The 22,237-nt window shown below is 42.0% G+C and overlaps 1 protein-coding gene across 1 annotated transcript in view; it reads left to right on the plus strand.

Moving 5' to 3' along the window:
* LOC105007870 (potassium voltage-gated channel subfamily D member 3) overlaps positions 1-22,237 on the plus strand; it is a 299,675-nt gene that overhangs the window by 274,626 nt on the left and 2,812 nt on the right. The window contains exons 5-6 of the mRNA XM_034295883.1: positions 6,551-6,643; positions 19,039-19,301. Coding sequence (XP_034151774.1) covers positions 6,551-6,643; positions 19,039-19,301 — 356 coding nt within the window. The remainder of the gene's footprint in view (positions 1-6,550; positions 6,644-19,038; positions 19,302-22,237) is intronic.

Raw genomic sequence — 22,237 nt, forward strand, 5'->3', positions numbered from 1 at the left:
CAGTCCAGTCCTTTTTGTCTTTAGCGCAGGCAAGACATTTCTGATGCTGTGTCTTGTTCAAGATTGGCTTGACACAAGGAATGCGACTGCTGAAACCCATGTAATGTCTTGTCTGTTCTTGAAGCACTGACTCCAGCTGCAGTCCACTCTTTGTGAATCTCCCCCACATTTTTGAATGGGTTTTGTTTCACAATCCTCTCCAGGGTGCGGTTGTCCCCTTTTTTCTATTTTTTCCTTCCCTTTGCCTCTCTTTTAATGTGCTTGGACATAGAGCTCTGTGAACAGCCAGCCTCTTTAGCAATGACCCTTTGTGTCTTGCCCTCCTTGTGCAAGGTGTCAATGGTTGTCTTTTGGACAGCTGTCAAGTCAGCAGTCTTCCCCATGATTGTGTAGCCTACAGAACTAGACTGAGAGACCATTTAAAGGCCTTTGCAGGTGTTTTGAGTTAATTAGCTGATTAGAGTGTGGCACCAGGTGTCTTCAGTATTGAACCTTTTCACAATATTCAAATTTTCTGAGATACTGAATTTGGGGTTTTCTTTAGTTGTCAGTTATAATCATCAAAATTAAAATAAATAAACACTTGAAATATATCAGTCTGTGTGGAATGAATGTATACATTATACAAGTTTCACTTTTTGAATGGAATTACTGATATAAATCAACTTTTTGTTGATATTCTAATTTTATGACCAGCACCTGTACATGGCCTATTCTGCCCTCACTGACTGTCCTGAGTACAGCTATGCAGATAGATAACTCTTCCACAAATCACACGAGATTTGTCTCAGCTGAACAGTGTTTATTGACGCATCAGGTGACTCATGGACAGAGTAAATCTCAAACAGATACAAACAGGAATGACACATGGCCTATATTTCATTTTGCCATAATGTAATGCACACATGAAGTTGATGGATGCATTTGTTTTACATTGGTCAGCCATTTTGTCCTCCATCAATTTTTTTCTCTTAGCTGTGCACAACCTATAGGGAGACATGTACAAGACACATGTTTGCCACTGGACAGGTCAATCAGAGTTATTGTTTAGTTAAAGTTAAGTCTCATAGGTCTCATGAAATTTTCACTGTAGAGAAAAATCCAAAATGGCGGATATTAAAGGTTCTTGAGGCACGTTTGTACCTCCTGGGGAATGAGGCATGTACACAGAGAATCAGCATTCTAGGTCAAACGGGGTGGAAATGCCATCATTTTAAAATTCACTAATTTAATTGTGTATTATAGCGCCCCTGGTGGACGAAGGTAGATGGTAGTGACTCAAGGGCTATAGTTTTAAGTGGGCAAAGCTTAAAAAGAAAGTTACCAGGAACTTTTTATTAATTTAGGCCACAAGAATAAGAATAATAAATGTAGCTGCAAGCAGCAATTAAGGGGTCCAAACTATAAGAATGCCATGTGAGGATAGGGCTTATATGCCTGATACGTTGTATAAGGCCTTTTTGTGTTCAGGATTAATGAGTGTTTAATGTGACTTTCTGGAATTGCGCCCCCAAATGGACAATTGGTGCAACACACCATGTCCTTTCCTTGTCATATCAATGAAACCACCTCTAGTGGTCCCAAGCGCACAATACCAGACACAAGCAACTAAACTGAGGGTGTTTAATGAGGGTAGCAGGACTGGCAAGGCCGAAGGGGTAAGGGCTGGGCTGGTGGGCGGGGTAGGCAGGTCAATGCAGGCGGGGTAGTAGGGCAGGCCAGAGGGGTAAGGGAAACAGGGCGACGGGGTGGGCAGGCAGCGTGGACAAAGCAGGAAAGCTGGCGGGTGGGCACGTGGACAAGGTTGTAGGCAGGATGTGGTGGATCTCTGAACAGAGTTAACGTTAGCAAGGACAATAGCTTGAGTGGCCACGAGCTTTACTACCGGGTAGTGAACAACAACAATCTAGCGACAAGCGGACGGGAAACCAGGGTATTTGATGACAAGCTGATGAGGGGATGAACCGTAGGTGTGGAGACTTGAGGAGTAGTGGAGATGTGGACGTAAACAGGAACTGGATCGCCGGAGCCTGGAACACACGCAGACAAACAGGAGAGAGGGAGGGCCTGGCACGGATTAGGAGGAGGTGGATGTGGAGGACGTGACAGTACCCCCCTCTCCACAGACGTCACGTGGCAGATGCCCAGCAGTGGTCATGTGGGCATGGAGGAAATCACTAATGAGGGAAGGATCCAGGATCTGGCGCCGGGGGACTCAAGACCGTTCCTCCTGGCTGTAGCCCTCCCAGTCCACCAGATACTGGAACCCACGGCCACGGCGCCACACGTTCAGCAGCCGCCGGACGGTGTACCAGCTGCGGTGGCAGGGGAGCAGGAATGGGAGGAGACAGAGGGCTGGTGGAGACGGGTTTGATCCGCGACACATGAAAGGTGGGGTGCACACGAAGCAAGGGCGGGACCTTGAGACGGACAGCACAGGGGTCGACGACAGACTCAATGACAAAGGGACCAACAAAACAGGGGGTGAGCTTCTTGGAGTCCCCTGGCCAGGGGCATACTGCGGCTCCGGCGTGTGGCAGCAGTTGGCCTGTTCCCGGGGCCGGGAGGAGGCTTGGAGCAGGGCAGAGTGGACACATCTAAAGGGGTGTTGAAGGCAGTCTTCCATTCATCCCCTTCCCGGATGCGAACCAGATGGTAAGCGTTGTACAGGTTACACGCTTCAGCACTTGGTAGACCCGCTTTGTGAGTTTGCATGGGCTACCACTTCATGGCAGGTTTGTTGTTGCTCCTAGATGCTTCCACTTCAATTACAGCACTTTGACCTGGGAAGATCTGATAGGGCAGAAATTTGACAAAATTACTTTTGGAATCCTATGACAGTGCCACGTTTAAAGTCACTGAGCTCTTCAGTACAACCCATTGTACTGCTAATGTTTGTCTATGGAGATTTCATGGCTATGTGCTGGATTTCATGCACCTGTGAGCAATGGGTGTGGCTGAAACACCTGAACTCAGTAATTAGTGGGGGTGTCAAAAAACCTTTGGCCATATAGTGTAAATACAACTGTTAGATGTTTTAAATTTGACTAAAGTATCTATTGTTTTCAGACAAGGTGAAGCATACTAGCTTAACCAAACAGGACATACACTCACCTAAAGGATTATTAGGAACACCTGTTCAATTTCTCATTAATGCAATTATCTAATCAACCAATCACATGGCAGTTGCTTCAATGCATTTATGGGTGTGGTCCTGGTCAAGACAATCTCCTGAACTCCAAACTGAATGTCAGAATGGGAAAGAAAGGTGATTTAAGCAATTTTGAGTGTGGCATGGTTGTTGGTGCCAGACGGACCGGTCTGAGTATTTCACAATCTGCTCAGTTACTGGGATTTTCACGCACAACCATTTCTAGGGTTTACAAAGAATGGTGTGAAAAGGGAAAAACATCCAGTATGTTGCAGTCCTGTGGGCAAAAATGCCTTGTTAAAAATGCCTCCTAGAGGTCAGAGGAGAATGGGCCGACTGATTCAAGCTGATAGAAGAGCAACTTTGACTGAAATAACCACTCGTTACAACCTATGCAGCAAAGCATTTGTGAAGTCACAACACGCACAACCTTGAGGCGGATGGGCTACAACAGCAGAAGACCCCACCGGGTACCACTCATCTCCACTACAAATAGTAAAAAGAGGCTACAATTTGCACAAGCTCACCAAAATTGGACAGTTGAAGACTGGAAGAATGTTGCCTGGTCTGATGAGTCTGGATTTCTGTTGAGACATTCAGATGGTAGAGTCAGAATTTGGCATAAACAGAATGAGAACATGGATCCATCATGCCTTGTTACTGTGATGGAAATTCCATGTATCGACACTCGGAGTAAGGGACACAGAGACAAAGTTCTCTTTGTACATTCTAACCGTTTTATTAACTATTATGCACATATGAGAGACGCGTCAACCGCTTACACACACATAATCGTCTGAGGAGTCTCTGACTCAATATAGCTCATTCAACCGTATCTATCACATAGAAATCACATATCTCATGTCAGTCAAACACCTTTGTTCTATCACACAAGTCAAATGCTATCTTCCCTCATCTTATCCTTCCTGCCATAATGTTTACTGTAGTGTTTACCTAAGCTTCACACAAAGGACAGCTCTCCTTCCCGCCATAAGTAACTTCTTCAATTCTAAGAGTTCTTACAGCATCTGGACAGACAATAGATGCCCCCTATGCAAATACCAGCTCCCCCACATTCCTAAGGAACAAAAGACTGATACCCTTCTTCTAGGCAGGAGGACATGGCCCAAATACCTGTTAATCCTCTGATATTATACAGACATGTGTGTCACGTGCAGGCTGGTGGTGGTGGTGTAATGGTGTGGGGGATGTTTTCTTGGCACACTTTAGGCCCCTTAGTGCCAATTGGGCATCGTTTAAATGCCACGGCCTACCTGAGCATTGTTTCTGACCATGTCCATCCCTTTATGACCACCATGTACCCATCCTCTGATGGCTACTTCCAACAGGATAATGCACCATGTCACAAAGCTCAAATCATTTCAAATTGGTTTCTTGAACATGACAATGAGTTCACTGTACTGAAATGGCCCCCACAGTCACCAGATCTCAACCCAATAGAGCATCTTTGGGATGTGGTGGAACGGGAGCTTCGTGCCCTGGATGTGCATCCCACAAATCAACTGCAAGATGCTAACCTGTCAATACGGGCCAACATGTCTAAAGAATGCTTTCAGCACCTTGTTGAATCAATGCCACGTAGAATTAAGGCAGTTCTGAAGGCGGAAGGGGGTCAAACATAGTATTAGTATGGTGTTCCTAATGATCCTTTAGGTGAGTGTAAGTGAATGCATTCTAATCCATTTCTGTCGTTGTATAGATGTAATCATTGATATCAGCAATCTCGTTTAGAGTATTTATTTTAAAAGTCAGTTTTGTAACTGACCATCTACAACTGAAAGAGTTCATAGCTAATCCAACCTTCTCTCTGTTGAAATTGTCCTGGACCATTCTCCACTCCCTGTAAATATTAAATGTACCATTTTCCTTACTAACATCTGTGTCCTGGAAGTTTTTTATGAATGGATGAATGCTTGCAAATGAATGAATTCATGACATTCAGATGAGGCAAAACTACAGAACACCACCAGGGTTTGGTTTAACAAGACCCTCTTATTCTACTTTTCATCTTGTGTAATCACACAAGTGTGATAATAAGTTACATATGTTTTGAGTTGATAGAGGGTCTTGTTAAACCAAACGCTGGTGATGCTCTGTAGCTAATGTGTTAAGAACATTAATAAATTCACTAATAAATCATTAATCACAGTCACGATAAATTCAACCAAATCCCCCAACAGTAGTGTACCAATTATCCGAGACCAATCTCTTATTTCACATTTATATGGTTTCTAATTTGTGGCAGCTCCTAGCTTATCTGGGAGTGTCTAAAATCAAGGCATGTCTCCTACATGTGCATCTTGCCAAGACATTCTACTTCTTATTGCTCTTTCAATCAGGAAGTATTAGCTGGAACCACATGGTGGGCAGGCAACCACAATTGAGCCTACAATTGAGCTTCCTCAATCCGCCACTAGGAGTCACTCATTTGCACCTCTCTCTGTGGTATCCCTGGAACCATTGGTATACCACAACCAGGATTTTAAGTCAAGCTCGCAAGCTTCGACCTCTGTGTCAGTTGGGAGCCCTTCCTCATTTATTTCTGTTATGTGACCCCATTACTGCATTTGAAACGTTACATAATATATATTTCGAGGTGCACACATTTACGGAAAATAAATATTGTTTTTCCAATTTGTCCAGTCTGCTCATTCTTAGAGTTAATTTAAATGTGGTAGCCATAGATTAGTCAACATTCTAATGAGCCAAACATTCAGCAGTGTGGACTTTATGCTGTTGTTCCTTCCCTATCAACCAGCAGCCCAGATCTATAGCCAGAAGCAGCCCACTCTCCCTCTGTGACTCACCACGCTGCTCTCAGAAATGCCCCCAGCATATATACAAGGAATGACTTGCACTCTTGCTTCCACACTCACACTCTCTCTTTCATGCATACAACATACACACATGCAGCAGCACAAACACTGGCACATTCAGAAAAAACATACTCAGACTGATTGTTGTCCATCGATAAAGAGAGATAGAGAAAAGAGAGTGAGAAAAACATGTCAAAATTGATATTTCTATATATTTGTGAATTGGAGTGTGCTCAAATTCTCCAGTCGGGTGAGAACAGATATATTGTCTCCACTACCCTGGGTAGGTTTTCCTGTCATAGACTTTGTGATTGACATGACTGTGGCCACTGTACAGAAATAAAAAACAAGCAAAACTACCCGTATATCTTTTTGTCTCCTCTTCCACCTTTAATCTGAAGCAACTTCCTTACAAGATGAAAAATTCGGACCAGGTACAGAGCCAGCAAGCAGCCTCACACCTACTAAACCCCTCTACTTGATTTCTTGTCACAAGTTTGTGAAGCATTTCACTCAGTTTCTTTGTGTTTGGGTCTTTCTTTGTTTGTGTGTGTGCGTGCAGAGTTCCACAGAGGAAGAACAGCAGCTGAGCAAGAACCAGTCTCTATTAGAAAGCCAACACCACCACCTGCTGCACTGTCTCGAGAAAACAACGGTGACCACACATCTACAGGCACACAGACATCACTTACGCACATAAAGCAAGAAACTGTAAAAAAGCATAATGTTAAGCCTGTTATTTGTCATCAGGTGAAAAAAGACTGCAATATTTTTAATGAGTATTTCCATACCCTTGAACATGGTACATGACCTAGCAATGTGCACTCTACTGTGACATAATATCTGCTACACTGTTTGTACTATTGGCTAACTTACACCGATCAGCCATAACATTATGACCACTGGTGAAGTGAATAACACTGTTAATCTCATTATCATGGCACCTGTCAGTGGGTGGGATATATTAGGCAGCAAGTGAAACATTCTCTCCTCAAAATTGATGTGGTAGAAGCAGAAACAAGCGAAGCGTAAGGATCTCAACGACTTCGGACCAAATTGTGATGGCTAGACGACTGGGTCAGAGCATCTCCAAAACTACAAGCCTTGTGGGGTGTTCCCGGTCTGCAGTGGTCAGTACCTATCAAAAGTAGTCCATGGAAGGAAAAGCGGTGAAACGGTGACAGGGTCTTGGGTGGCCAAGGCTCACTGATGCATGTGGGGAGCGAAGGCTGGCTCGTTTGGTGCTGGGAAGTCTTGGGTCCTGGCATTCATGTGGATACTACTTTGACGTAGTACCTACCTAAGCATTGTTGCAGACCATGTGCACCCTTTCATGGCAACAGTATTCCCTGATGGCATTGGCCTCTTTCAGCAGGATAATGCACCCTGCCACAAAGCAAAAACGGTTCAGGAATGGTTTGAGGAACACAACAAGTTCAAGGTGTTGACTTGGCCTCCAAATTCCTCAGATCTAATCCGATCGAGCATCTGTGGGATGTGCTGGACAAACAAGTCCGATCCACCAAGGCCTGACCTTGTGAATTACAGGACTTAAAGGATCTGCTGCTAACATCATGGTGCCAGATACCACAGCACACCATCAGAGGTCTAGTGGAGACCATGCCTTAACGGGTCAGGGCTGTTTTGACGGCAAAAGGGGGATATTTATGTAATAAGAAAAAATATATAGGATATTTGTTCATCTTACATACATGCTGAGATGAGATTCATGTCATTTGAAAAGCACATTCAACAGACTACACCAGGTGGAGGTGGGTTTTACATGTCAATGGAAGTAGTAAATATTATGTCTTAGTGGTACTCTAAATGCAAAATCCAGATGTATATCAATGTCTGCAAAGTTATTCTAGTTAGAAAAGCAAGGAAGTCCCCACATCACTCTTTCTACTGAACATCTTACATGGTTATGCTTATAACATTTAGATGTTATACTTCTCAACTCATGTTCATCCGCTTATCCGTATCGGGTCGCGGGGGCAGCAGCTCCAGCAGGGTACCCCAAACTTCCCTTGACTGGGGGATCCCGAGGCGTTCCCAGGCCAGTGTCGAAAAATAATCTCTCCACCTGGTCCTGGGCCTACCCCGAGGTCTCCTCCCAGCTGGACGTGCCTGGAACACCTCCCTAGGGAGACATCCTGGGGGCATCCTTACCAGATGCCCGAACCACCTCAACTGGCTCCTTTCGACGCAAAGGAGCAGCGGCTCTACTCCGAGTTCCTCACAGATGGCTGAGCTTCTTACCCTATCCCAAAGGGAAAAGCCAGCCATCCTTCTGGGAAAACCCATTTTAGCCACTTGTACTTGCAATCTTGTTCTTTCAGACATGACCCAGCCTTCATGACCATAGGTGAGGGTAGGAAGGAAAATTGACCGGTATATCGAGAGCTTTGCCTTACGGCTCAGCTCTCTTTTCATCACAACGGTGCGGTAGAGCGAATGCAATACCGCCCCTGCTGCTCCGATTCTCCGGCCACTCTCCCGCTCCATTGTCCCCTCACTCGTGAACAAGACCCTGAGATACTTGAACTCCTTAACTTAGGGTAACGCCTCATTCCCTACCCGGAGAAGGCACTCCATCGGTTTCCTACTGAGAACCATGGCCTCAGATTTAGAGGTGCTAATTGTCATCCCAACTGCTTCGCACTTGGCTGCGAACCGGTCCAGTGAGTGCTGAAGGTCACAGACCGTTGATGCCATCAGGACCACATGTAAATGTTATACATGTTATGTAATACATGGGTGTGTAGACCAATAATTGATGTGTGCATGTATTAATAAACATTTTAGTAAATCCATAGTGAATTATTATATATATATGTTTTTATATATATATATATATATATAAAGTGGATATAAAAAGTCTACACACCCCTGTTAAAATGGCAGGTTTTTGTGATGTAAAAGAATGAGACAAAGATCAATTTTAATTGTTCACATTATAGGTCACCTTTAATGTGAACAATTCAATTAAAAAACAAACTGAAATCTTCAAGAGTGAAAAATGAAAAATAAAAACCTTACAATAACTTAGTTGCATTAGTGTGCACACCCCCTTATAACTGGGGATGTGGCTCAGAATTAACCAATCACATTCAAACTCATGTTAAATAGAAGTCATTACACACCTGTCATCATTTAACCCTTGGTAGCCTATGGGGCTTTCGGCCGGATTTCACTACTGGGACATTTTGGGTCCTAGATTCATTTCTGTAACAGATACAACCTATTATGATGTATCCTGGTAATACCAACCCCTCTGGCTACAATAAAAACACATAAAAACAGACTTCTGGGTCACTATTTATAAAACTCATCTGTTTGAATGGCAAAAAAATAATTTCGGAAAACATTTCTGCCATTCAGCATCAAGATTTTTTTTTTTAGCATTATGAGATTTTGTGTCAATGGTATTTCCTAATACTTTTATGCCTTTACTATCAAATTACACTGTAATTGGGTTGAAAATAATGAAATAATTATATAATAGAAGGTAAAAAATATAGGCACCCCCAAAAAATTTGGTTCTTCAACCTAGAAATGAAACACTGAAAGATGAAAGATTATAACCCAATATAACGGTTCCTTTAGGTTTAATGACACAAAACGGCCAGCAGGTGGCAGCACTAGATCGCTAGTTACATTTGGACTTATATATTTTATAAACTCAGAAAAATTACCAACTTCTTCCCAAAAACTCAAGAACATCCCCATACTATTTTGACTAAATATAAATTTTTATATCTTATATATAATACAAACGATGTATTATGGTTGAAAACATCATATATAGTGATGTACACCCTTGTAATATCTATCCTTGTCTACAGATGAGCCTTTCTAAAATGCATTGGCAATGTCGTTACCTGGTGAAAAGTTCTCATAGCAACCCAAACTATACAACTATACAACCCATATTATACACGGACAACCCCAATTATACACGGAACGCTTCACGAAAGTGGCTACAAATAATACACCATTGGAATCGGACGATTATGGCGAATCTATTTTTCGAAAGATTTATGCAAATGAGCACTGTCCGCGATATCGCGGATGTCGACTTAGTTAATCACAAATAAAGTTCAGCTGTTCTAGTAGGATTTTCCTGACACTTTCTTAGTTGCATCTCATACCAAAAGCCATGGTCCGCAGAGAGCTTCCAAAGCATCAGAGGGATCTCATTGTTGAAAGATATCAGTCAGGAGAAGGGTACAAAATAGTTTCAAAGCATTAGATATACCATGGAACACGGTGAAGACAGTCATCATCAAGTGGAAAAAATATGGCACAACAGAGACATTACCAAGAACTGGACGTCCCTCCAAAATTGATGATAAGACGAGAAAAAAACTGCTTCCAAGAGGCCTACAACAACATTGAGGGAACTGCCGGAATTTCTGGCAATTACTGGCTGTGTGCTACATGTGACAACAATGTCCCGCATTCTTCATATGAATGGGCTATGGGGTAGGGTGGCAAGACGGCCTTTTCTTACAAAGAAAAACATCCAAGCCCAGCTGAGTCCCCAAAAGCATGTGGGAAAATGTATTATGGTCTGATGAAACCAAGGTTGAACTTTTTGGCCATAATTCCAAAAGGTATGTTTGGCGCAAAAACAACACCCAAAGAACACCATACCAACAGTGAAGCATGGTGGCAGCATCATGCTTTGGGGCTGTTTATCTTTAGCTGGAACTGGAGCCTTAGTCAGGTTGGAGGGACTTATGAACAGTTCCAGACCTGAATCCAATTGAACATCTGTGGAGTAATCTGAAGAGGGCTGTGCATAGGAGATCTGACAGATTTAGAGCGCTTTGGCAAAGAAGAGTGGGCAAATATTGCCACCTCAAGATGCGCCATGCTAATAGACTCCTACCCAAAAAGACTGAGTGCTGTAATAAAATCAATAGGTGCTTAGTTTAGTTTAAGGGTGTGGACACTTATGCAACACACAACACACAGCCATTAATGTCTAAACCGCTGGCAACAAAGGTGAGTACACCCCAGAGTGAAAATGTCCATATTGTGCCCAATTAGCAATTTTTCCTCCCCGGTGTCATGTGACTCGTTAGTGTTACAGGTGTGAATGGGGAGTGGGTGTGTTACATTTTGTGTTATCGCTCTCACTCCCTCATACTGGTCACTGGAAGTTCAACATGGCACCTCATGGCAAAGAACTCTCTGAGGATCTAAATAAATGAATTGTTGCTCTACATAAAGATGGCCTAGGCTATAAGAAGATTGCCAAGACCCTGAAACTGAGCTGCAGCACCGTGGCCAAGACCATACATCAGTTTAACAGGATAGGTTCCACTCAGAACAGGCCTCGCCATGGTCAACTAAAGAAGTTGAGTGCACGTGCTCAGCGTCATAGGTTGTCTTTGGGTAATAGACGTATGAGTGCTGCCAGCATTGCTGCAGGGGTTGAAGGGGTCAGGGGAGCCTGTCCGTGCTCAGACCATATGCCGCACACTGCATCAAATTGGTCTGCATGGCTGTCTTCCCAGAAGGAAGCCTCTTCTAAAGATGATGCACAATATAGGCTGCAAACAGTTTGCTGAAAACAAACAGACTAAAGATATGGATTACTGGAACCATGTGGTGTGGTCTGATGAGACCAAGATGGTGTCAAGCGTGTGTAGTGGCATCCCGGTAAGGAGTAAAAAGACAAGTGTGTCTTGCCTACAGTCAAGCATGGTGGTGGGAGTGTCATGATCAGGGGCTGCATGAGTGCTGCCGGCACTGGGGAGCTACAGTTCATTGAGGGAACCATGAATGCCAACATGTATTGTGACATACTGAAGCAGAGCATGATCCCCTCCCCTCGGAGACCGGGCCGCAGGGCAGTATTCCAACATGATAACAACATGACCCCAAACACACCTCCAAGACGACCACTGCCTTGCTAAAGAAGCGTAAAGGTGATGAGGGTATAGGTGATGGACTGGCCAAGCATGTCTCAAGACCTAAATCCTATTGAGCATCTGTGGGGCATCCTCAAATGGAAGGTGTAGGAGTGCAAGGTCTCTCACATCCACCAGCACCAGTGATGTCATCATGGAAGAGGACTCCAGTGGCAACCTGTGAAGCACTGATGAACTCCATGCCCAAGAGGGTTAAGGCAATGCTGGAAAATAATGGTGGCCACACAAAATATTGACACTTTGGGCCCAATTTGGACATTTTCACTTAGGGGTGTACTCACTTTTGTTGCCAGCAGTTTAGACATTAATGGCTGTGTGTTGTGTTATTTTGAGGGGACAGCAAATATACACTGTTATTCAAGCTGTACACTCACTACTTTACAATGTAGCAAAGTGTCATTTCTTCAGTGGTGTCTCATGAAAAGATATAATCAAATATTTACAAAACTGTGAGGGGTGTAATCACTTTTGTGAGATACTATATACAGTGCCTTGCGAAAGTATTCGCAAGCGCCACCTTGCAAAACAGCTCGAGCTCAGTGAGGTTGGATGGAGAGCGTTTGTGAACAGCAGTTTTCAGTTCTTTCCACAGATTCTCGATTGGATTCAGGTCTGGACTTTGACCTTGCCATTCTAACACCTGGATATGTTTATTTGTGAACCATTCCATTGTAGATTTTGCTTTATGTTTTGGATCATTGTCTTGTTGGAAGACAAATCTTCGTCCCAGTCTCAGGTCTTTTGCAGACTCCATCAGGTTTTCTTCCAGAATGGTCCTGTATTTGGCTCCATCCATCTTCCCATCAATTTTAACCATCTTCCCTGTCCCTGCTGAAGAAAAGCAGGCCCAAACCATGATGCTGCCACCACCATGTTTGACAGTGGGGATGGTGTGTTCAGGGTGATGAGCTGTGTTGCTTTTACGCCAAAAATAAAGTTTTGCATTGTTGCCAAAAAGTTAGATTTTGGTTTCATCTGACCAGAGCACCTTCTTCCACATGTTTGGTGTGTCTCCCAGGTGGCTTGTGGCAAACTTTAAACAACACTTTTTATGGATATCTTTAAGAAATTGCTTTCTTCTTGCTACTCTTCCATAAAGGCCAGATGTGTGCAGTATACGACTGATTGTTGTCCTATGGACAGAGTCTCCCACCTCAGCTGTAGATCTCTGCAGTTCATCCAGAGTGATCATGGGCCTCTTGGCTGCATCTCTGATCAGTCTTCTCCTTGTATGAGCTGAAAGTTTAGAGGGACGGCCGGGTCTTCGTAGATTTGCAGTGGTCTGATACTCCTTCCATTTCAATATTATCGCTTGTACAGTGCTCCTTGGGATGTTTAAGGCTTGGGAAATCTTTTTGTATCCAAATCCGGCTTTTAACTTCTCGACAACAGTATCTCGGACCTGCCTGGTGTGTTCCCTGTTCTTCATGATGCTCTCTGCGTTTTAAACGGACCTCTGAGACTATCACAGAGCATGTGCATTTATACGGAGACTTGATTGCACACAGGTGGATTCTATTTATCATCATTAGTCATTTAGGTCAACATTGGATCATTCAGAGATCCACACTGAACTTCTGGAGAGAGTTTGCTGCACTGAAAGTAAAGGGGCTGAATAATTTTGCACGCCCAATTTATCAGTTTTTTATTTGTTAAAAAGGTTTAAAATATCCAATGACTTTCGTTCCGCTTCATAATTGTGTCCCATTTGTTGTTGATTCTTCACAAAAAATTACAGTTTTATATCTTTATGTTTGAGGCCTGAAATGTGGCAAAAGGTCGAAAAGTTCAAGGGGGCCGAATACTTTCGCAAAGGCACTGTATATGTATATATGTTTGTGTATGTAAAACTTCACAATAATTATAAACAATTATATAGATTTATTAAGTCCTTAAGTAACATGAATAACAATTACCTGCATCTGTAGAGCAGGATTTATTTGTGCATTTGTAAATTTTAATTGATAATAAACCAATTAATAAATCCAAAGTTAATTGATGAAGTATACCTTAACAAACTTGAATTAATATATTTAATTTGCATTAATTAATGATTATGGCATGGGTGTGTAGACCAATAATTGATGTGTGCATGTATTAATAATTTTTTTTCACTATGAATTCACTATGCAAACCCATAGTGAATTAATATACAGCTCTGGAAAAAATAAGGTTGAACTGAAAGTTTTGAGTGAGGTACCGAAGCGTTAAATTTGCAGTGGTCTCTTAATTTTAACCCTTCTGTTCCTCACTCAAAACCTTCCTTTTTGACTTTTTTTGGAAAGGAAAGAAAAAGGTGCAGTGGTCTCAGAGCTGTATATAGTTATTAGTTAATGTTAATTTATCAGAACGGGTGGATTTCATCCCACTGTTAAACAATTACAACTGAAAATAAACAGTTAATTTTCTTCCGTTGACCAACCTCACTTAGTAGTATCTCAGCACTGTTCAAACCTACAAACCAGAGGGTTGAATAAAGTTATTCATATATTTGATGTTTTTTAATTTTATATTGGAAATAATTTCAGCTTCTTATCCCTTGAGGCCCATAACTTACCTAACTTGCATTTTCTTCTCTGGAATCCAGTTCAAAGCAACCAACTGTGTTGGTATACATAATGATTGAATCACCCATTCTGATAAATTACCATTAAATAACATCAACAATAAACTATTAATATGTTTTTTTAACATATGCACAAATAAATCCTGCTCTATAGATACTTAAAGTAATTGTTAGTTCATGTTTACTAAGGTATTAATACATGTTTATTGATGTATTGTTATTGTTAAGTGTTACCTATATTTTTAAATACATCTGATCTTAATTTGCTTCTTTGTAGCATTGTCAAGTATGTGTTTTTATTTAATCCCTGTTTGCTCCTCTCCTGTAGCTGCAGCTGCAACCCATCTTGTGTCCCCTGCTTGCACAACCTATATGGACCTGATTGTCTCTGGCATCCACTCACTTGTCTTTGTTCTCTACCTCTGACCAATGTCTGCCTTCAATAATAATTTGTTTTTTAACTCTGTGTTTTCACTACTTTCCTCTTTTGAGCTAACCTTTTTCCAGTCTCCTACCACTAACAAGGCAGGGAATGCATGTTCGCACCTCTATTGACTCCTCCTTTGTCCAGATCTCTGGAGTCCTTCTCCCATTCCTCACATTCACTCATCCCTGACCACTGGTTGTGTCCCCTCAGAATTGTCTATAGTCACTACTCATGAAAACAACACCTGATACCTCTAACTTTAAAAACAATCGACTGGTATCCCCTCTGTCATTCCTTTCCAAAACTCAAGACTCTGTGAGCCATCAGATCCTCTTTTTTACACTCTCATGGCTTAGTGTTTCAGGCTCTGCACACTTATGGATTGCAGCCTAGCTGCTATATCACTTCTACAATATTGCTCCACAGTGTCCCCTACAGCTCAGTTCTAAGCCCTTTCCTTTTCTATTTAACATGGCTTTGTTATGTCTTCAAACGTTTTTTCCGGTCATTGCTATTGAGATGACAATCAACAATGCCCCCCCCCCACACCCCTTTTTTTCTTCCCCTCTTGTGATACCCGGTTGGGTGCATATCTGTGCAACTGGCCAACATCTCTGCTTGGATAAAACTCATCAAGATTTACTTAATATCCCTATAGAGGAAGGCCGGTCCACTCTAAGATCTTTAATCACGGTTCACAACTCTGCATTGTCTTCCTCTCAGAGTGCAAAGAAATTTTTAAACTTTACCTCACAAACTTGAGTTAATCACTCAAGCACTTGTCAACTCAGATCTGGAATACTCCAATTTACTGTTGTGTCATCAAACCTCTGAAACATACAGTTGTGCTCATAAGTTTGCAATCCCTGGCAGAGATTGTGAAATTTTGGGATTGATTTTGAAATTTTTATTTAAGGATAGTGATCATATGAAGCCATTTATTATCACATAGATTTTTGACTCCTTTTTAAATCATGATGATAACAGAAACACCCAAATGGCCCTGATCAAAAGTATACATACATACAAAAGTATACATAAAATTAATGTTTTGCCTTGTTACAGACACACAAGGTGACACACCGGTGAAAATGGCAATTAAATGTGAATTTCCCACACCTGTGGCTTTTTAAATTGCAATTAGTATATAAATAGTAATTGACTTGTTAGCTCTCACGTGGATGCACTAAGCAGGCTAGATACTGAGCCATGGGGAGCAGAAAAGAACTGTCAAAAGACCTGCGTAACAAGGTAATGGAACTTTATAAAGATGGAAAAGGATATAAAAGATATCCAAAGCCCTGCAAAATGACAGTCAGTACTGTTTAATTAAGAGCTTATTAAGAGTTGGAAAATTCGGGTATATCTTGATACCAAGCCAAGGCCAGGTAGACCAAGAAAGATATCAGCCAAACTGCCAGAAGAATTGTCCAGGATACAAAGAAAAACCCACATGTAACCTCAGGAGAAACAGAGGCTGCTCTGGAAAAAGACAGTATGGTTGTTTCAAAAAGCACAATACGACGATACTTGAACAATAACGAGCTGCATGGTTGAGTTACCAGAAAGAAACCTTTACTGCACCAATGCCACAAAGAAGCCTGGTTACAATATGCCCGACAACACCTTGACACGCTTCACAGCTTTTGACACACTGTAATTCGGAGTGATACTTAAACTCCTCCTTGTTCACGAGTGAGGGAAGGATGGAACGGGAGATTGACAGACAGATCGGTGCAGCTTCTGCAGTAATGCGGTCGATGTATCAGTCTGTCGTGGTGAAGAAAGAGCTGAGCCACAAGGCGAAGCTCTCGATTTACCGGTCAATCTACGCTCCTAATCTCACCTATGGTCATGAGCTTTGGGTCATGACCTAAAGGACAAGATCCCGGATATAGGTGGCCGAAATGAGCTTTCTCCACAGGGTGGCTGGGCGATCCCTTAGAGGTAGGGTGAGAAGCTCGGTCACCCGTGAGGAGCTCAGAGTAAAAGCCGCTGCTCCTCCACATCGAGAGGGGTCAGCTGAGGTGGCTTGGGCATCTGTTCCGGATGCCTCCTGAACGCCTTCCCGGGAAGGTGTTCCGGGCCCGTCCCACCGGTTGGAGACCCCGGGGAAGACCTAGGACACGCTGGAGGGACTATGTCTCCCGGCTGGCCTGGGAACGCCTCAGTGTCCCCCCGGAAGAGCTAGAGGAAGTGTCTAGGGAGAGGGAAGTCTGGGCATCTCTGCTTAGACTGCTGCCCGCGCGACCCGGCCCTGGAAGCGGAATATGATGAATTAATGAATAATTTGGAGTGACAAGACCAAAAAAGAGCTTTATGGTCACAAGCATAAGAGCTATATTTGGAGATGGGTAAACAAGGCCTATAGTGAACAGAATACCATCCCCACTGTGAAGCATGGTGTGGTGGCACACAGATGTTTTGGACGTGTATGAGTTCTAAAGGCACGGGGAATCTTGTGAAAATTGATGGCAAGAAGAATGCAGCATGTTATCAGAAAATACAGGCAGACAATTTACATTCTTCAGCACAAAAGCTGCGCATGGGATGCTCTTGGACATTACAGCTCGACCATGAACCTATGGTGGTTACAGCAGAAAAAGGTTTGCATGACCTGGAGGCATTTTGCCAAGACGAATGGGCAGCTATACCACCTGCAAGAATTCGGGCCTCATAGACACCTATTACACAAGGCTGCACACTGTCATTGATGCTAAAGGGGGCAATACACAGTATTAAGAACTAAGGGTACGCAGAATTTTTAACACGGGTAAATATTTGTTGTTGTTTTATGATTTTGCCATTCTGTTATGACCTACAGTTGAATGTGAATCCCATAAGAAATAAAATACGTGTTTTGCCTGCTCACTCATGTTTTCTTTACAAATGGTACATGTATTACCAATTCTACAAGGGTATGCAAACTTTTGAGCATAACTTTTTTCATAAACTCATCTGGTGTTCCCCCTTCCATAATTCATCAATGTCAATACAAACTTCTGCACACTAGTTATGAACCCCAGCGGTAATAAGCTAGGTGCGAGTGTAAACATAACACTAACACCTCACTAACATTAAACCAATAGGTACACAGCAACAAGAAATAGAGTGCAAAGTAATTTAATGACCATATATATAGATATTTACAACTGAAACATATTTGGTACTGTGCCGCCTATCTCTAAAACACAAATAATAGTCTTAGAAAAGAATAATCTTACCTAACTCACATCACTTGGCAAGCCCTAACTGACTATACTAACTAAACTATTTAACCCTATCTAATACAAGAGTTTCAACCAACTCTAAACTGCTAGACAGATGTACTGACACAAAGCGTGGATACCTATGTGTAAGCAAATGTATACCCATGCATATCTACTGTTCACTATTGTTCACTATTGCCCCTGTAACAAAGCTTTTCTAAAAGAATAAACAAACCACTATAAATCAACCAAAAGTATAAACTTTAGGAAAAATATAATATATTGTGAGTGACCAAACACACAAGTTACAGCGTCACCAAGAACAAAGAAGAAAAACTCCAGAAGGAAGAAATGACAGCTCTTATGTGGAAGGAGGCAGATGACCTGGAAAGGAAGTATAATGACTGGCAGGAAACAGCATCCAATCACAACCGGGCACCTGTGAGCATAGAGTGGACACAAACAAAACCAAGTGTCGGGCATGTAACAACACTAAACTTCCAACTGAAACTTGGATCCACTACAAGACCATTATGCTTACCTCTGAAGCAGCAAATTGAACTGCCCCTCCCTACCTTAAGCCAAAGTTCAAACCCTACATCCCTATCCATGCTCTTTATTTTGCCACCTCTGGTCTCTTGGCTGTCACAAACCTACAGGACTAAGAACATAATTTAAATAAGTTTATATAGCCTCTTCTTTCTTGCACTGACTTTGTTTTAAAACTACTTTATTGAGTAGGGTGTACACCCTATTAGTGGATTGTGTGATCTGACCAAGTTATCTTAAGATGAATGCACTAATTGTAAGTTGCTCTGGGTAAAAGTGTCTACTAAATTACTTAAATATGAATGCTAAACATACCTTGAGTCTGTAGCTGAAACTTCTTCTCTCTGGCTGTAGAATCATAAGTTTGCAGATGAGCAGTGTTATGAGCAAAGCTATTTGGAGGGGGCACTCCATAGCTACCCATCACGAAGCCCCTCCTTCTCCAGCCAAGAGGGTATGACGGGCACCTGCTGTACCTGCTGCTCCAAGAGAAACCACGGCCCTTTCCCCAACTCTAGTATGCCCACATGCCTTCTCACAAACCCCCCCTCACACACACACCCTCATCATAATCTGCAGGAGCTCAGCACCATCCACATTCAGCCCCTCAACACCAGGTAAGCATTAAGCACTGAGAAGAGGTAAGGTTTTACACTTAAACAGGCAGTGGTTAATTTGGGTTGCGTCCGAGTTCTGGCACATACAGACCAGGGATGCCGACAGGAATCCAAGGGCCTGTGACACAATGAAACGTTTAGGACCCAAACCACGGGGCCAAAAAATAAATAAATAGTAATGATATTACTGTCCAAAAAAACAGGTCATAAACGTTTTATTGTTTAAAGTTAAATAGGTCACATTCAAATCCCTTTATTTTCAAAACAAGTAATTTATTATGTCATATCTTTTCAATTCATAACCTACTCAGTTGCAATCAGCCATTACATAACTGCTACACATATTTTGACGTTCTCTTTTAGATTTGTCCTTCCATGTCTGTGCTCCTAGTTTTGGTTGCAGATAGCTACTGTAGTTAGACAAATGTTGGTTAAATTTGAACAACTAGGTAAGATTTTAAAACAATTACAGCATTTTAAAATTACTTGGTCAGAAAGCGGTTCCACACCAATGCCGATTTTCCAAATAAAAATATGAAAAATGGATTTACCTGTTTCAACAAAGGCACTGACTCAGAGTTTGATGTTCTTCTTAGCCTTGCTAATGTTAGCTTAGGGTCCTGGTAGCTAGTTATAGGGAGTTGGTCTAAGTTTTCTTTTGATTCATTGCCGTTTTCGCAGTGTCCTTTACTGTATGCTGTAGTAGACAAGGGAGAAACTGACAGTGTGTTGTCCTGGTCTCTAGCTGCCATTTAGTTTCTTACAGTAAGCAAACTTTGCTCCCTATGGCGTTTATGTAATACAGCTCTCGAAAAAATTAAGAGACCACTGCAAAATTTTCAGTTTCTCTGGTTTCACTATTCAAAGGTATGCGTTTTAGTAAAATGAACAGTTTTGTTTTATTGTATAAACTACTGACAACATTACACCCAAATTCCAAATAAAAATATTGTCAGAGTATATATTTTTTTCAGACCTCAAATAATCCAACAAAAACAAATTCATATTCATTTTTCAACAACAAAGTACTAATGTTTTAACTTAGGAAGAGGTCAGAAATCAATATTCTGTCACATTGCCGTTGGATGACTTTATGCCACTCCTGGCACAAAAATTAAAGTAGCTCGGCTTTGTTTGATGGCTTCCTCTTGATCAAATTCCAGAGGTTTTTAATGGGCTTCAGGTCTGGAGATTGGGCTGGCCATGACAGAGTCTTGATCTGGTGGTTCTCCATCCACACCTTGATTGACCTGGCTGTGTGGCATGGAGTATTGTCCTGCTGGAAAAATAAATTCTCAGAGTTGGGGAACATTGTCAGAGCAGAAGGAAGCAGGTGTTCTTCCAGTGTAACCTTGTTGGAATATAACACAAAGACAAATCTGCCCTGTTCCAGCCTTGCTGAATCATCCCCAGATCATCACCGATCCTCCACCACATTTCACAGTGGGTGCAAGACACTCTGGCTTGTAGGACTCTTCAGGTCTCTGTCTAACCATTAGATGACCAGGTGTTGGGCAAAGCTTACTCCATTTCTCTATACGGTTCAATCCTTATGGTCTTTTGCAAACTTCAGCCTGGCTCTTCTTTGCTTCTCATTGATGAAGGGCTTTTTTCTAGCTTTGCAGGACTTCAGCCCTGCCCCTGGCAGCCTGTTTCAAACCGTCCTCACCGTGCACTTCACCCCCCAGCTGCTGTTTGCCATTCTTTTTGTAGGTCACTTCATGTCATCCTACGGTTGTTGAGTGACATTCAAATTAGTGGACGGTCATCTTGGTGAATGGACAGTCGTTTTCATCCTCTGCCAATCTGTAGCTTTGTTGTCCCCAATGTCTGTTGCTTGACCTTGTTCTTATGAACAGCTGTCTTTGAAATATTCAGGATGGAAGCAACCTGACGCTTACTGTATCCCTCTGCCAGTAAAGCCAGAATTGAATTATTTTCCTCACTCAAAGCTTTTCTTTTCAACTCTTTTGTCATGCTGCATAATTATTTTCTTTATTCAAATTACCTCTGAGGTACTACTTGCACTGTTTTTGCCATCCAGGTAGTCCTATTGCAAGAAGATAGTGATGACCAAAGCAGTGTTTTTTTTCCTTGTTAAATTAGATTTGGTTCAGGTAATCACCTAATCAGTACTTAATTAAGTAAAATTAAGTGTGCCTGTGTTGGAATGGAACAGACACCGAAAAGGAATGGCTGCCATACATGTAGAGATGCTGGTTTAAGAAAAATTTGGAGTGGTCTCTTAATTTTTTCCAGAGCTGTGTATATCATAAAGGTATGGTGACCTAGGGTGACCAGACGTCCCCGTTTTCAACTGTGTGTTAAAAAGAGACCGTCATGTGAAATTGTATTTTACATGGCAAAAAAGACCGGGCAGCATAGACTACCGGTTGACGTCTCAATCGCGCTGTGCTTGTTTTTGGCCAACAGAAGGGGCAGCGTGCTATAGTAGCTTCAGTCACTCTTCTGCTAATGACTTGCTCACGCTAGTTTTAGAGAAAAATGCCCGCAAGTTATGCAATCTCCTGGAAATCTGAATTATTTGAGAGTGAACGAGAGTTAAGTGCAGAATAACGAATTGCATACTTCATACTTGGCGAAGTAAGTACTTTTTAGATGATAAATAGATAGATGATCTCCTCTTTAAGGTTTAAAATAGGTTATTCTAGTTAACGTTAGCTAGTTAGCTAGCTACTGTCATGTTTAAAAAACTTTCACATATAACACATGCAGTGGATGGGCTATTTTGAAAATATGATCATATTAAATGAATGCACAATTAATTATTAGAATATTTATTTGTAGATTACAATTTCAACGATTTGACATAAAAAAATATATTTAGAAATCTTCATGGATAACATTAGCATAATCGTTTCTGTTTGAGAGTGGAGAGGAAGGAGAGGAGGAAGACTAGATAGGAAGAAGATTGA

Source organism: Esox lucius, chromosome 12 (assembly GCF_011004845.1).
Source record: "Esox lucius isolate fEsoLuc1 chromosome 12, fEsoLuc1.pri, whole genome shotgun sequence".
Classification (NCBI taxonomy): Eukaryota; Metazoa; Chordata; class Actinopteri; order Esociformes; family Esocidae; genus Esox; species Esox lucius.